Source organism: Cibotium barometz, chromosome 46 (genome assembly GCF_041138505.1).
Source record: "Cibotium barometz isolate CiBa-2024 chromosome 46, ASM4113850v1, whole genome shotgun sequence".
In the NCBI taxonomy this organism is placed as follows: domain Eukaryota; kingdom Viridiplantae; phylum Streptophyta; class Polypodiopsida; order Cyatheales; family Cibotiaceae; genus Cibotium; species Cibotium barometz.
In genome coordinates this window covers 32,783,345-32,797,646 of record NC_141091.1, presented here as the reverse complement: position 1 = coordinate 32,797,646, position 14,302 = coordinate 32,783,345, and the positions used below count along the sequence as shown (strand labels likewise).

Sequence of the window (14,302 nt, the reverse complement as noted above, 5' to 3'; positions counted from 1 at the left end):
TCCTTTGTCCCCATGGGTTATGAGAGAAAACTTTAATCACTTGGCCCCCTTCACACTTGGGGTTGTCCACACATGGGTTTACTTTTTTGACTCCAACCTGATGCCATTCACACTGTCCACCATGTCCCCGTGCACACCTGCATCTTGTCCAGAGAAAAACACAGGGTCGTGACAGAGAGGGATGTTCCAAACCTGATAAAAGGTGGACAGCCACCTAAAAAGAGCTTTCGGGAAGCCCAAAAGGGAGGTAAAGCTGAAAATACCCCATCCAAGGACATTGGACTAAAGAAGAACAAGTTTGGCTTGACTCCCGAGCAAAGGGAGCAATATGCAAAAGAGGGGAAATGCTTTTCTTGTGGTGGTAAAGAGCACATGTTTAGACAATGCCCTACCTGCAAGCAAAAGCAAGAGGACAAGCCACCCAAGGCTAATGTGCATGCCATTCCCGATGTACAAGGTAACACTGAGCATGATGGCAAAGAGAGGGTGGTATGCAAAGCTTGGGGACAAATCAAGGATCAGCCTGCCTTATTCATGTTTGATGATTGTGCAATAGATAACTTCATCTCTACACAGATGGCAACCACCTTGGGTATAGAGATTGGCGACATAGGACCCCTACGAGACGGCATCTGCATGGTGACCTCAAATAGAACCCAGATTCACACCATTGCCTCCAACTTTTATCGACAGCTCTCAAACAAACCCTCCTCGCCCGCTTCAAAGCAATGCGCGAGAGTGGATTTGATCACTCTCTCAAATAATTGTGTCGGCTAGACTTCAGCAAATCTTGACTCCCCGTTCCGTGGATGAGCTAGAAAAGGCCCTTCAAGCTCTTCCTCGCAAGAAGTGCCTGGATGAGGATGAAATCCCAGTCTCCTTCCACTATCACTCGGACCACTTGAAGGCTGGTCTTAAGGCAGCCTTCGGCGAGGTCATGCAGACAGGTCTTCATTCCCAATTTGATGGTATTAAGTGCTTAGAGTGTGACATGTGAGGTCTTCAACCGTAGTAATCTCAACCTTAGTCTAACTAAACTGCACTTAATGATGTTTAAGAAAGACAGATAGTGTCAATGCAATGCAATGCAATGCAGCTATATTAGATGAATGGGTTACAATGAGATCTGAATAGATCTATGATGCTGAATATGCTGCCTATATGCTGAATATACTGATATGCTGAATGAACTGCTGTCCCACTATCTTTCCCTTGTCTCCTCAGAAGGAAACGCTGAAGGGATGGCTAGGAACTGATGCTGAACTGCTGAACTGAAACGCAGATGCTCTCCGGCTGAAGATGATGCTCTATGCGTTTGCTGTTCAGATGGACTGATGCGCTGGGCTGCGATGCTGGACTGAATGCGATGATGATGGATGCACTGCTGTTCCCAGCCCTCCTGGAGTAGAAACGCTGAAGAACACATTGTTGGATGCTGGGATGTATGCTATGCTGGACTGAATACGTTGAGGGGCCGAACGCTGCAGTCAGATCGCTGCAGTCAGATGCCATCATGGACTAAAACGCTGAGGTCTCTATTTATATGGGGGACTGTGCTGGTCGGCCAGCTTGGCTGCAGTCGGCCAGTACTGAAATGCTCACGACTCCCATAAAATACCATAAATGGTATAAAATGCTAGTCGGCTGATGTAAACATGCTGTCGGCTGCCTCCACCATGTCCCAATGCTTGTCTAGATGGCTAATGTGATGCTACAATGCTGAATCCAACCCATACCATGTGGTACATGCTGAAACATTCATTTAAATGTCCATAACATGCCTGATAACTCCTGATGATGTTTATGATGCTAAAATGATGCCATGTCACTGTACACCTGAAGGGTGTGCACCTGACATTCCCCGCTGCTAAACTGTTGCTGGGTGATACACCTGGCAACCTTCGACTCCTCTGGTGATCCTTCTCCTCCGAACCACTGCCCCTTCTGTCTTCTGCTGCCGGGACTGAGGTCGTCTTCAGGAGTGAAATCCTTTGAGCCAAGACTCTATGTACTGCGGGAACTGAATGGCAAATGCTGCTAAAACTGCTTGGAAATACCTGAGTCACCCCTGACCTACCTGTGGAAACCTTTCACCTACCATCTCCGTCGTTCCTAAAGCTCTGAACCTCCTGATGCGATGTTGGAGCAAACTTCCATCTTCTGTGGAAGAGAAACCCCCTGCTGCTGCCAGTTGAAGCCCAAAACTTATGTCCTCCTTTGATGATGGATGTCATTCTTCCCCAGAGAGTTCATGGGTAAACATGTATGCCTTGCAGATGCAAGACTGACTGCTAAGATGTCTGCTATGCAAGCCATGTGCAACCCTATATGCTGTGCAAGAATGCAGATGGATGGGTTACTAATGCATACCTAAGGGGAAATCCCTAAGGGTGGCCTGCAAGATTTTGAGAACTGGGTTTATCTGTGCGGAAGCGATTAACATGATGTCTGACTGAATGACTGATGGAATGAACATGATCTAAGGCTGGTTACCCTGTAACGCTCTGATACCAATGTGACATGTGAGGTCTTCGACCGTAGTAATCTCAACCTTAGTCTAACTAAACTGCACTTAATGATGTTTAAGAAAGACAAATAGTGTCAATGCAATGCAATGCAGCTATATTAGATGAATGGGTTACAATGAGATCTGAATAGATCTATGATGCTGAATATGCTGCCTATATGCTGAATATACTGATATGCTGAATGAACTGCTGTCCCACTGTCTTTCCCTTGTCTCCTAGGAAGGAAACGCTGAAGGGATGGCTGGGAACTGATGCTGAACTGCTCAACTGAAACGCAGATGCTCTCCGGCTGAAGATGATGCTCTATGCGTTTGCTGTTCAGATGGACTGATGCGCTGGGCTGCGATGCTGGACTGAATGCGATGATGATGGATGCACTGCTGTTCCCAGCCCTCCTGGAGTAGAAACGCTGAAGAACACACTGTTGGATGCTGGGATGTATGCTATGCTGGACTGAATACGTTGAGGGGCTGAACGCTGCAGTCAGATGCCATCATGGACTAAAACGCTGAGGTCTCTATTTATATGGGGGACTGTGCTGGTCGGCCAGCTTGACTGCAGTCGGCCAGTACTGAAATGCTCACGACTCCCAGAAAATACCATAAATGGTATAAAATGCTAGTCGGCTGATGTAAACATGCTGTCGGCTGCCTCCACCATGTCCCAATGCTTGTCTAGATGGCTAATGTGATGCTACAATGCTGAATCCAACCCATACCATGTGGTACATGCTGAAACATTCATTTAAATGTCCATAAAATGCCTGATAACTCCTGATGATGTTTATGATGCTAAAATGATGCCATGTCACTGTACACCTGAAGGGTGTGCACGTGACATAGAGAATCTTGATGGCGATGGGACCTTTGGAAAAGGCTTCCATCTTCAGGAGGAATTCGAAGATCTTCTAAGCGAGTACTTCACACCATGAAGACGATCTATGAGGTCATCGGTGCTTGGATAAAGGACCTCGACAAAGGATACTTGTTCTAAACAGTGACTTTGTTAAAACCCTTATAGTCCACGCACAACTGCATAGACGTACTTCTTGCCCACCAGAATCATTGATGCTCCCAAGGGGCTTCACCTCGCCAAATATGCCCCATCCTGAGATATTCATCAAGTTGCCTCATAATCTCATCCTCTTCCTTCATACTCAACAGATATGAATTCTTAAATAGCTCCACGAACGAATTAAATCTTATGATTAACACTCCTAGATGGAGGTAAGGTAACTACTGAGGAAAAACATCAGAAAATTCAGCCAATATCTCCCAACGACTCTCCCTTCCTTTGATCCTCATGCAGAAGAGTCGAGAGCTTAACACCAGCCATATCCATGGCTGTGTTTGCAGAATTTACAGCTTGCTTCTCTTGCAATTTTTGTCCTCTTTCACTCGGGAATCCTTCATCGAATGCATCCCTACCAGAAAGTGAAAATTACTTACGGCACGGGCTGGTGCGAAAGGACCTATTCATTGATAGGTGTGATTTTATTATATTCCACACCTATATAAGTGAGTTATTGGCTCATAACCAACATCCATCACAAGGAGGTCTCCTTGGGGATTGAGACCCGAGCGAGGCCTAGGTGGTAGTTTAGCCATACACTTGGATATTGGTTTTTTGTTGTATGGGACACCAAAGTTTGGGCAACAAGTATGCCATGGTGTTGGTGTAGCATCAAGATGGAGGTTGGTTGGGAGGTGAGCCAGCAAGAAACCCTCTTATGATTCTTACATCTTTGTGAATTGTGTAGTCAGGTGTTGTACAGAAACCGTATCTTATGATTTTTGTAGCTTTGTGTATTGTATACTAATTAACTGCAGTCTTAGGAGGAAGCCACCATCATCAGTCGTGAGTGGAAATCCTAATATAAAGAAAGATGTTTAAACTCCATGTTTATGAATTTATATGAAGCTAATAAGAACTTACGGGATCACGAAACTGTTTGTTAACTTGCTCGATTACATCCTGAATACCTTCTAGCTTACCCATAATAGCATCTTCCCCAAACTCATCCTCTGCCCCAAACATTCGAGAAACCTGGCAGAGCAGTTGAACATTCGAATCAGAATAGCCCCACTGGACACGTTCACAAACTATGCCCCATCATTTCCTCCTACATGCACTTAAAGAGAGCTTACTTGGCTGATCAAGCCGCCAAATCTGTTCTTTAGACTCATCATCTTACCAAGACCTTTCTCCAAAGTCGAAGGAAACTGTAACAACCGTAAAGTATGGCCTGTTGGAGCAGTATCAAAAACTATAACAGAATAGTCCATTGTTTGGACTAACCTACAACAATAAAGAAGAGATGAAATTTAATCACAAAAGTTGAGATCCAGGTTCGGAATTAAACAATTGGAACAATATGATAAGAATGTGCAAGAACCGACTGCACCCAAGTCCTTCCTCTATACTTAGCTGATTTTTACCCATGCAACATATGTAGCAACGTGATAATTTCAAGTTAAGAAAGATTGAAATACTTGAGCATTTCTGCAAAACTCATTGCTTCGTCGATGCCCGGAATTGCATTAGCTAGTTCTGACACCAATCCACCACCTTCAATATTCTCGAAATCTTCACTTTCCACATTGGGATCAACTTCCTGATGACAAAAGGAAGAAAGCAAAGATCAAAAAGTGAAAAAGGTGAGGGGTCACATAGGAAGTGCTTGCTTGGGTGTAATTACTAAAAATCAGAACCCATTGACTTGGCTACAAACAAGACTTCATGCAAGCTTTGGACACTCATGATATAATCTTGCTTAAAAAACAAGAAATTCAAAAACAATGAAGGCATGTTGGATAAATAATGAGACAAAACAACTACCTCACAAAAAGGGAATTTCAATGCACGAATAGCTAACAACTTAAGTAGATTAAATCGATCATGAAAAGGATGCCATTGAAATGCCTGTGACAAGCACAAGAGCCTAAATTGTCACATGCATCCGTTCTCACAAGCATGTGCCGCCACAATCGAGGACACTTGTAAAAGGTAGGTAGTGTATGCATGTGTGATATTAGGGTTAGTGTTAGGCCAAAATCATTAGAAAATCAGCATGGTGCAAAAATGTGCAGATTTGGGGGAGTTTTGAACCTGTTTTTTACTTACCAAGTATGTGTAAATCAGCTTGGCCAAGGGGCCAAGGGTTGGACACCTTTTTAGCCCAATTTGAAAAAGTTTCGTGACTTTTATGACATTACTTTTGGGCTTGCAAAAGGCTGGCCAACTAGAGTTATTTTTCCTATAATAAGATCCCTTACTTTCCATTCTACATATCTTTTGCAATGTTTTGAAGACAAGAGAGAAGGAAAATCAAGTCAAGGTTAATAGAGGAATCAGCCCGCACAGCAGCATTACCACAAATCAGTCCTGGATTGGCTTCATCCTCTATTTGCAAGAAAAGTTTCATTTTTGGCAGATTGATTATATATAAAACATCTTCTGCATATCATATGCAATAGATTAGGTTGAGAGAAGAAAGTCTTCTTCTTTCAATTCTCTTTTCCTCTCTTCCTATTTTTTGTATATTCTCAGCTTTGTGCATTAAGGTGTTTTGAAGAAGTCACACTTTTGTTGAGCTACATTGACATCGGTATCAAAGCAAGACAAGGCCAATGTTCTAAATTTGACATCAGTATTAGTGTTGTTGGGAATCAAGGTCCTACCTGTGTGTGAACCCACTCTTACGAGTGTGGTAGTGTTTGAGTGTGAACCACCTCTTAGAGGGGTTACAATAATATCTAGATATTTGTGTTATGACATAAGCAATGATGTCACTGAGGCAACCTTTGTAACCCATAAACGTACGAGTACTTCATTGACTCAATATATAACAATCACATCATTGAGTCGTATAGTACTCTCTCTCTCTTGAGCATTGTCTCCTCTCTCTAACTCTCTCTCTACCTGTTACTGCTCACACAACCATAGCCATGAAGCTCTTCAAGCCTCCATAGCTTAGGACATTCAACATTTGGTATCAGAGCTCCAGGTTGATATTGCCTCAAGCGTTAGTACAGTCACCAGAAATCCGTACATCCGTAATGAGCAAATGATCCATACCTGTCCGTACTATAGTACAATCTTACAACTATGCGGCAGGTCCCGCACTTCAACCTGTCACCACGTCGGTGCCGCCTTCAACATGCAACAGCACCAACAATCGCTTCTACCATCAGTGCTGATGTACCCGCGCCTAGCTGCTCCAACGGGCATCTTCAGCATTGTGGATCCTTACGCTTGCTACAAGTCACCATCTGCTCCTGCATATCAACGAGAGAGAGAGAGAGAGAGAGAGAGAGAGAGAGAGAGATTAACATCTACGAGAGAGAGAGAGAGAGAGAGAGAGAGAGATTAACATCTACGGAAGACCCCAAGGGCCTATGAGACCAAAAGTAATACAATGGTACCATGGATATACTGAGCCATGGAAAACTGAAAGAAAAAGTAAAATGAAAACATCTGACAGTACATGTGATCAGCGGATGATCCTGTGTAGAGTGAGATATGCTGTTATCAGCTAATGACGATACCCGCCTCGGCCAAAACCAATCTGATGGTGGAGTGAATGTCGGGCCTCTGTGATGGGACTGTGACATATCAGCGGAGAACCTCACGAATCTGTCTCTGTGTGGTGGAGGGTCCTGATACTCTGGGTCGAGGACGTCTGGGTCACAGAATGGATCGAGCTCTCTCACTAAGAACTCCTCTAAGGCGTGGAGCTCGAGCGTGGGTACGGGTGGTGGGCTCTTAATGTCGTAGTAGGGGGACTGTTGTGGGCAGTGGATTCCTATGTGGATGTATGTACCACAAAGAAATCTGTGATGGCTCTCTGTGAGGTGTCCTGTTGGAGCCGGGGCTGTCTCTCAGCATGCTGAATCAACACTATATCCCTGTGTCGTCTGAGCTCCATCAAGTACATGCCCAAGCACCTCTAATCCTCTACTGCTCCTGTGATGCGTCCTCTCCTCATGTGGGATATCCTTAGCTTTGCTAGTCTCTACTTTGAGGCGATGGGAGGATACCCTAAAATGGCCGATCGTGATACGCATGGCATGTGACATGTGTATCTATATGTATCCCGGGATCTCAAAGAATCCATCCTTGGAGAGTCTCAAGAAGTGATCTCTATAGAACTCACACTTCTTACCAATCTTTGACAGAGACACCCATGTTTGGTGTATGTGTAGCCCGAGTAGACCTAACCGGATGATCTAGTTGATCTCCTGACGTGAGAGATCAAGGTATGGGGAATCCAAGCTATACTGAAACGGGGGGAGACGGTCCATTTGTATGCCATGTGCATGAAACCACTCGACTACCTCAGAGTACCATGCATGTGTCGGTAATGGTGGTCGTCGTGTCGCTGGCTAATCGCATCCACATAAAATGAGCCTCTTCATCCTGTCTAACCATTGTGAGCATGCCTCTCAAATGAGGGCGAAATAAGCATGCCACTCCTACCGAGCCACACCCCCCCCCAATGGTGCGTGTTTATCCTCTGAAAGCTGATTCCCATGTATAACCCTCCACTTTGGGTAGCCCTCTCTCGGGACTTTGATGCGTTTCTGTGTAGAAGATAATATCCCTATCTGTGTAAGTCTCTGTGAAGCCTCATGTGTCTGACCATAGTGTTCCATTGCAATTCCATACTCCCATCCTCAATGCATCTATGGTCTGTTGTGTGGGGAGTTTATCCGTGATGATGTCTTGGTCATTACGATAAACGGCCCATTTTCCTGTCTTGTAAGCTTCCATAACCTGAACCATCAAAAGTCAGCTCTCCACATCAAATATCAAGCCAAGCTTCAATAGCAACAATAACAAAGGTACGATAAATTCTCTGCAAATCTGCCTAATCAAAGTAATTACTCTTAATTACTTTGATAAAAAAAATTGACACTGCATATCTTGCATTAAAGTGATGCTCTAGTCTCCTATAGCATCAATTTCAAAAAAAACCCTTATTCTCTAAACCCTAATTTCAAAAAACCCTAATGTTTCAAGGGCATTCGTTGTAAAGGACTAGACACTAACATTGGATCCAATCCTTTGTTAAGACCTTCCCGTCATTTCTTTGCCTATTATGGCTACCCATATGCTCATTGAGAAGTTTCATGGAGAATACTTCCATACTTGGCAAACAAAGCTGAAATTCAGCCTCATGAGAGAAGGCCTTTGGCCTTTTGTCGAAGTGTCACCATTTGGCCACCCAATTGGTCCACCCGTGCTTTCTTATCATGTATGTACATTGGACTGGTGTCCATGGCAGTTGTATATGCCAGGGATTGATGCCACTCATGTGATATTGTGGACTTGGCTTTCCGTTGGGACTTGTGCCTCCAAGTACATGCCCGGAAATGCTTGGTGGATTGGTGTTCCATTGGGTCTTGTACCTCGTATACGTGCCTGGAGCACGTCTATTTTGGTATAGTCTCATGAACGGGGATTGTCCATACCAATGCTGCATTGCATAGCATCTTTATGTGCTTGCTTGCAATTGAAATTGCATGCTGTTTTCATGCTTGCTTAACCAATGTGTAGTTCCGGGTAAGGGGATGCCTGCCCATGTGAAACTGTCTGCTGACATGGTTATGTGGCATGTGACAGGTGGTAAGTATTGGTCATAAACCTGGCCTTAGAAGTTAGCACTAACTTATAAGTGAGTGTGTACACACTTCATTAAGTTTTGGGCGACCAAAACTCACTTATAAATTATGACCAGCTCGGTGTTCACACACACTAATGTCCCGAGGTGGACGTAACGCAATGTCTACCGCCCAGACCTTATCCCCTTTGTACAAAGGGAGTAACCAACCATGTGTCCGCTCTAGCTTGCTCCACAAAGCACCTGCCTGCCACCTACACTGGACAACTCACCACCTCACTCCTCCTCCTCTCTAGAGATTGGCGCCTCCTTCATGAGGGCTGCTGGGCTGCATTTTCTGCACTTTTTCCTTCCCAACTCCATTTCCAAGCTTGCTAAGGTGATTTTCAAGCTTCCAAGAGTGCTTCCGAATACTAATCACTCTCCTACACACTCCCAATGACTGAAATTCAGCAAAACAGCTCTCTTTATTGCTGTAATTTTTGGTCTTTTTGCTGAAAATCCTAATTTCAGCCCTCCTTTCTCAAGTTGAACCATAGGGGAAGCTTTCCCAAGGTTCCCTTCATCCTCTTGAAGACTTTTGTCACGAAGAAATGCGACAAATTAAAGATCTCATCACTCCAAGGACTTCCATCGCAAAGACTTCCGCTGTCATCGACTCTACTGACAATTGGTAAGCTTTAATGCTTAAATATGGAAGCAAGTACAAGGAGGGAGAAACCGGATTACAAGATCACATACCCTGTGTAGTGTTCTCTTGTCCTACGTGCTCTCTTGCAGATTGTTGCTACCATGTGTTGGTGGAACAATTGAGAGCAGATGGTAGGGAACATGGGTACTTGAGAGGGTAGTGTGGGTTGCAAGTCTACATCGACAACCACTTGTTTGCAGTACTGTATTCATATGCATTGGTATGGAAATCTGGTCAAAAATGCCCATGACACTATGTACTTGATTCTCCCAAGATCAATATACTTTATTTGAGAGAGGGGTCGGCCGTTCCGGCTCATTGTGTGTCTCTTGTCAATTCAGCAATTTACTTCTTGTATTTGAGCAAGTGTCCATCAAATCTTAGTGTATTTAAGTGTATTGATTAGCATTGTGTTCAACCAAGTTACACGACGAGGAAGATAAGATGCTTCAACAAGAAGATGCAAAGCTTGGAAACTAGCAAATCAAAGAGCCTTTGGTCTAATAGCCCTTGGCCTCTCTAACAATTTCATATATCATGAAGCAGATCTCCCAACATCCAAAGAGGCCCATGAGAAGCTGGATATGCTTTTTGAAGCACAGGACAAGAACTCTAAAGTTTCATTGCAAATAGAATTCTATGGACTTATCATGTAACCACATGAAAGCTTCGACACTCATGTGAACAAAATGAAGTCCCTCATGAACCAACTTGCTACACTTAAAGCTAAAGTGGAAGAAGATGTAGCCATAGCCGTACTGATGAAGTCAATGCCAGATGAGCTTTACGAAAATCTCATCATCACCGCTTTGAAGAACCTACCCAGTCTTACCTTAGAAGGGATCATAACCTTCTTCAAGGAAGAGGAGAAGATGAAGAACAAAGAAGCAAGAGAGGACAGCTCCTTCTTCACAAAGAACTTCAAAGGTATGAAATGTTCACTCTGTGTTAGAAACAATCACATAGAAAAGGATTGTTACTCAAAGAAGCCGTGTAAATATTGTGGAAAAACAACCACAATGACCAGAGACCAATCTCATGGAAGAGACAGAGCTTTCCATAGAGGAATCAAACTATTGTTATTATGATGGAGCTTTTTAAAGTCCAAGTTATGTGTTGTTTTCAGTTCACTTATGTGTTGTTTTTGAAGGAGATAGCACAGGCGGAAGCATACACAGTAAACATATGAGAGTGCAAAGTAGAATGAGAGAGTTGGACAAGATCACCTTTTATAACAACAGTAAAGCTTTACAATGGCAATGGCCAGCAACTGAGTGTTGAACTATGTGCAAGGGAAGTGGATGAATGAGTGACTTGACCAAAAAACTAGCATGAGAAACCATGAGCGTAGATTTATCCTTGACACAATATGAGATAATCCCTTGAGGGGGGTTTTGTTGAGAATCAAGGTCTTCCCTGTGTGTGAAGTTTGAACCCACTCTTATGAGTGTGGTAGTGTTTGTGTGTGAACCACCACTTAGGGGTTATAATAATATCGAGATATTTGTGTGTTGTGACATAAGCAGTGATGTCACTAAGGGAACCTTTGTAACCTCTACATGTACATGTATTGAATGAGCATGCTATTTCACATATGCTTTGCATGTGTGAACTTGGTTTCTAGCATGGACATTGGCTAGATTTAATGCATGTGAATGTCCACAAGACCAGGGATGCTTAGACACCCGTGGGCGCATATGTACATAATCCTATTTGAACCTAACGCAATGTATCTTATGTCTTTTACAGGTTTTGGTCCATTTATAAAGTTCATATGTTTTATAACTAATGTGAACGGTGAAGATTCACACTACACTAAAAACCCGAGGACAAATAATAAGCAAGGCGAACAATTTACAAGTTGGATGCCCCTTCATTAATGAAGTGTGGGCTATCCCAAACAATGGCCATGTGTGTGTGTGGCAACCCATTGGATAACCCACATGTCAACTAGCATGTCTGGTGTGACACTTGTCAAGAGGCTACCCAACCACTTTCTTCCCTCTCCTACACAAGCAATTTTCAACTCATATTGATCCTACCTCTTGTCTCTTGCTCTCTACCTCATTACCTCGCTGTTGGGACTGTTTTTGGCCTCTTTATTGAGCAAAATCACTCCACAGTCCAAATGCTTGCTCTATTGCTGTCTGGAGGAGCTCTAGGCTGATTCGAAGATTCCATAGTGCTGTCCGTACTGTTTTGAAGTTGTGAGAGGCTGCCCTACCACTACACAAGCATGGAAAAGAGAGAAATTCAACTTGTATTCAAGTATGCTTCAATTTTGAAGATTTTCACACGATGGAACAGCTTCTAAAGGCTTATGGGAGAACCAGATTACCCTGTGAATGAGCATTCACCTCCAATGGTAAGCAAGGTCATGAAAGCATTATCATTTCGCGCAACTGATCCAACACATCGACACGATGCTCTTTGAATGTTTTCATCTCTCTACTGTAATCAGTTAATGCAAATGAGCCAGTGGAGGTAGCTCTCAGTCATTTCAAGCTTGTACAAGAGACTCTTTTGGAAACCATAAGGGAGGGACCGACCCATTTTTGACCCCTAGTGTAGTTTTTATGGTCTTGTAATTGTTTGGCTTAATCTCTCATGCTTAAGTGTGTTTAATTAACTTAATGGTTGATCGCCCCGAGATGCATGCTCCCCGTTACAAGGAACTTATGGCTACAAGGGGAGTTGCTAGCCACAATCTATCACAGTCATCAAAGCCACATTTGATACGAATTATCTTAACCCTAGGAGGGTCTAGTTGAAAGAGTGCACAAAGCGGAGGCAAGATAAGCACTAGGGTGTGCTGATCTGAGAAGTGCGAGAGAGAGAGAGAGAGAGAGAGAGAGAGAGAGAGAGAGAGAGAGAGATGAAGCAACTAAGCTGAATATACTGCAATGAAAGCAATCCCGAGCAAGAGACATAAAGGTCTCATAAGTGAGGGATACAAAAGATGACCAAACTATGAAAAGTGAAGAGGCTAGCCCACCTATATATAGGTCATGAGGGGCTGGCCGACTGGAACAAAAGACCTGGCCGACTAGAGAAAAAGGAGCTGGCAAATTGGAGGAGCATCACCCAACCTAGGAAAAATACAGGAAAATGGAGAAAAATAGGATGAAAATAGGGGTGGCCAGCCCACAACCAAGGGCCAAAAAAGGGATCAAATGTGGACACAATACATGGGCAGAATATGGGGATGAATATGCTAACACCCCCTCTCAGCACCAGATGCTGAACAAACTCCGAGAAGCTGAAGATGAGGAGCCGAGGAAGCCCGAGACACCGGCTTGGTGAACAAATCTGTTGCATTCTCTACTAAAGGACAATACTCCGAAGAACCCGTTCACAAACATAGTGATACTGAATCTCAATGTGTTTAGTACGAGCATGAAACACAGGGTTCTTGGCGATGGTGATGCAACTCTGATTGTCACACCAAAGAAGAGTAGATCCAGTAGGAGGAAAGCCAAGTTCTCCCAATAATCTCTGCAACCAAATCCCCTCACATGCAACATAACACACTGCACGATACTCCACCTCTGTAGAGGAAAGCGCCACAATAGGCTACTTTTACCGCTCCAAGAAATGGCTCCTGACCCAAGTGAAAAAACACAGCCAGTGGTCGAACGCCGAGTATCTGGATCTGCAACCCAATCTGAATCACACCATCCAAGAAGAGTGCACCCTTGGCCATACAAGATGCCAAAGTCCAAATACCATGCAAATACCGAAGCACCCTAAGAGCACACCGCCAATGCTGCTGACGAGGTTTGGATGTGAAAGAACTCGATAAGCTGACTGCGAAACAAATGTCCAATCGGGAGTAGGTCAACCATACCAAACAACCGACAAGAACCCGATACTGTCCCTAATCAATCCCTGGAGAAGCATCAAGAAGAGAAAGCTTCTCACTAGTCTCCATAGGAGAAGATACTGGTCTTCACCCAGTCATCTGAAACTGTCAAGAATCTCCCGTGTGTACTTTTGCTAAGAGAAGAAAATACCTTGAGGGGTCTGCCAAATCTCAAAGCCAAGAAAATAATGCAAAAGGCCAAGATCCATCATCTCGAACTATGTCTCCAAAGCATCCATGACTGAACAGATCCTCACAGAATAAGAACCTGTAAAGATGAGGTCATCAACATAGACCACAAGGAGGATATAAAGATCCGAATCTGCATGAGAACGGCATAGGCCAAGCTTCTGAAAGAACTAATCAATCCGCTGGTACCAAACCCGCGGAACCTACTTCAGACCATACAAAGCTTTCTTCAGCCGATACACCTGGTCCTTTCTACTTGGAACCTCAAATCCCAGTGGCTGATCAACATACACTTGACTTGACATCCATCTGGAATACAGGCCATCTATGATGTCCTGCAAGAGCAAGAACGGTTCGAATGGTAATCATCCGGGCTGTCGGAGCGAAGTCTCATCGAAGTTGACTCCAGA

At 43.9% G+C, this 14,302-nt stretch overlaps 1 protein-coding gene across 1 annotated transcript in view; it reads right to left on the bottom strand.

The window, feature by feature from the left end:
• The window catches only part of LOC147612136 (P-loop containing nucleoside triphosphate hydrolases superfamily protein), a 68,512-nt gene that overhangs the window by 36,209 nt on the left and 18,001 nt on the right, over positions 1 to 14,302 (bottom strand). The window contains exons 2-4 of the mRNA XM_086784003.1: positions 5,021 to 5,142; positions 4,676 to 4,826; positions 4,464 to 4,574 (exon numbers count right to left, since the gene is read on the bottom strand). Coding sequence (XP_086640129.1) covers positions 4,464 to 4,574; positions 4,676 to 4,826; positions 5,021 to 5,142 — 384 coding nt within the window. The remainder of the gene's footprint in view (positions 1 to 4,463; positions 4,575 to 4,675; positions 4,827 to 5,020; positions 5,143 to 14,302) is intronic.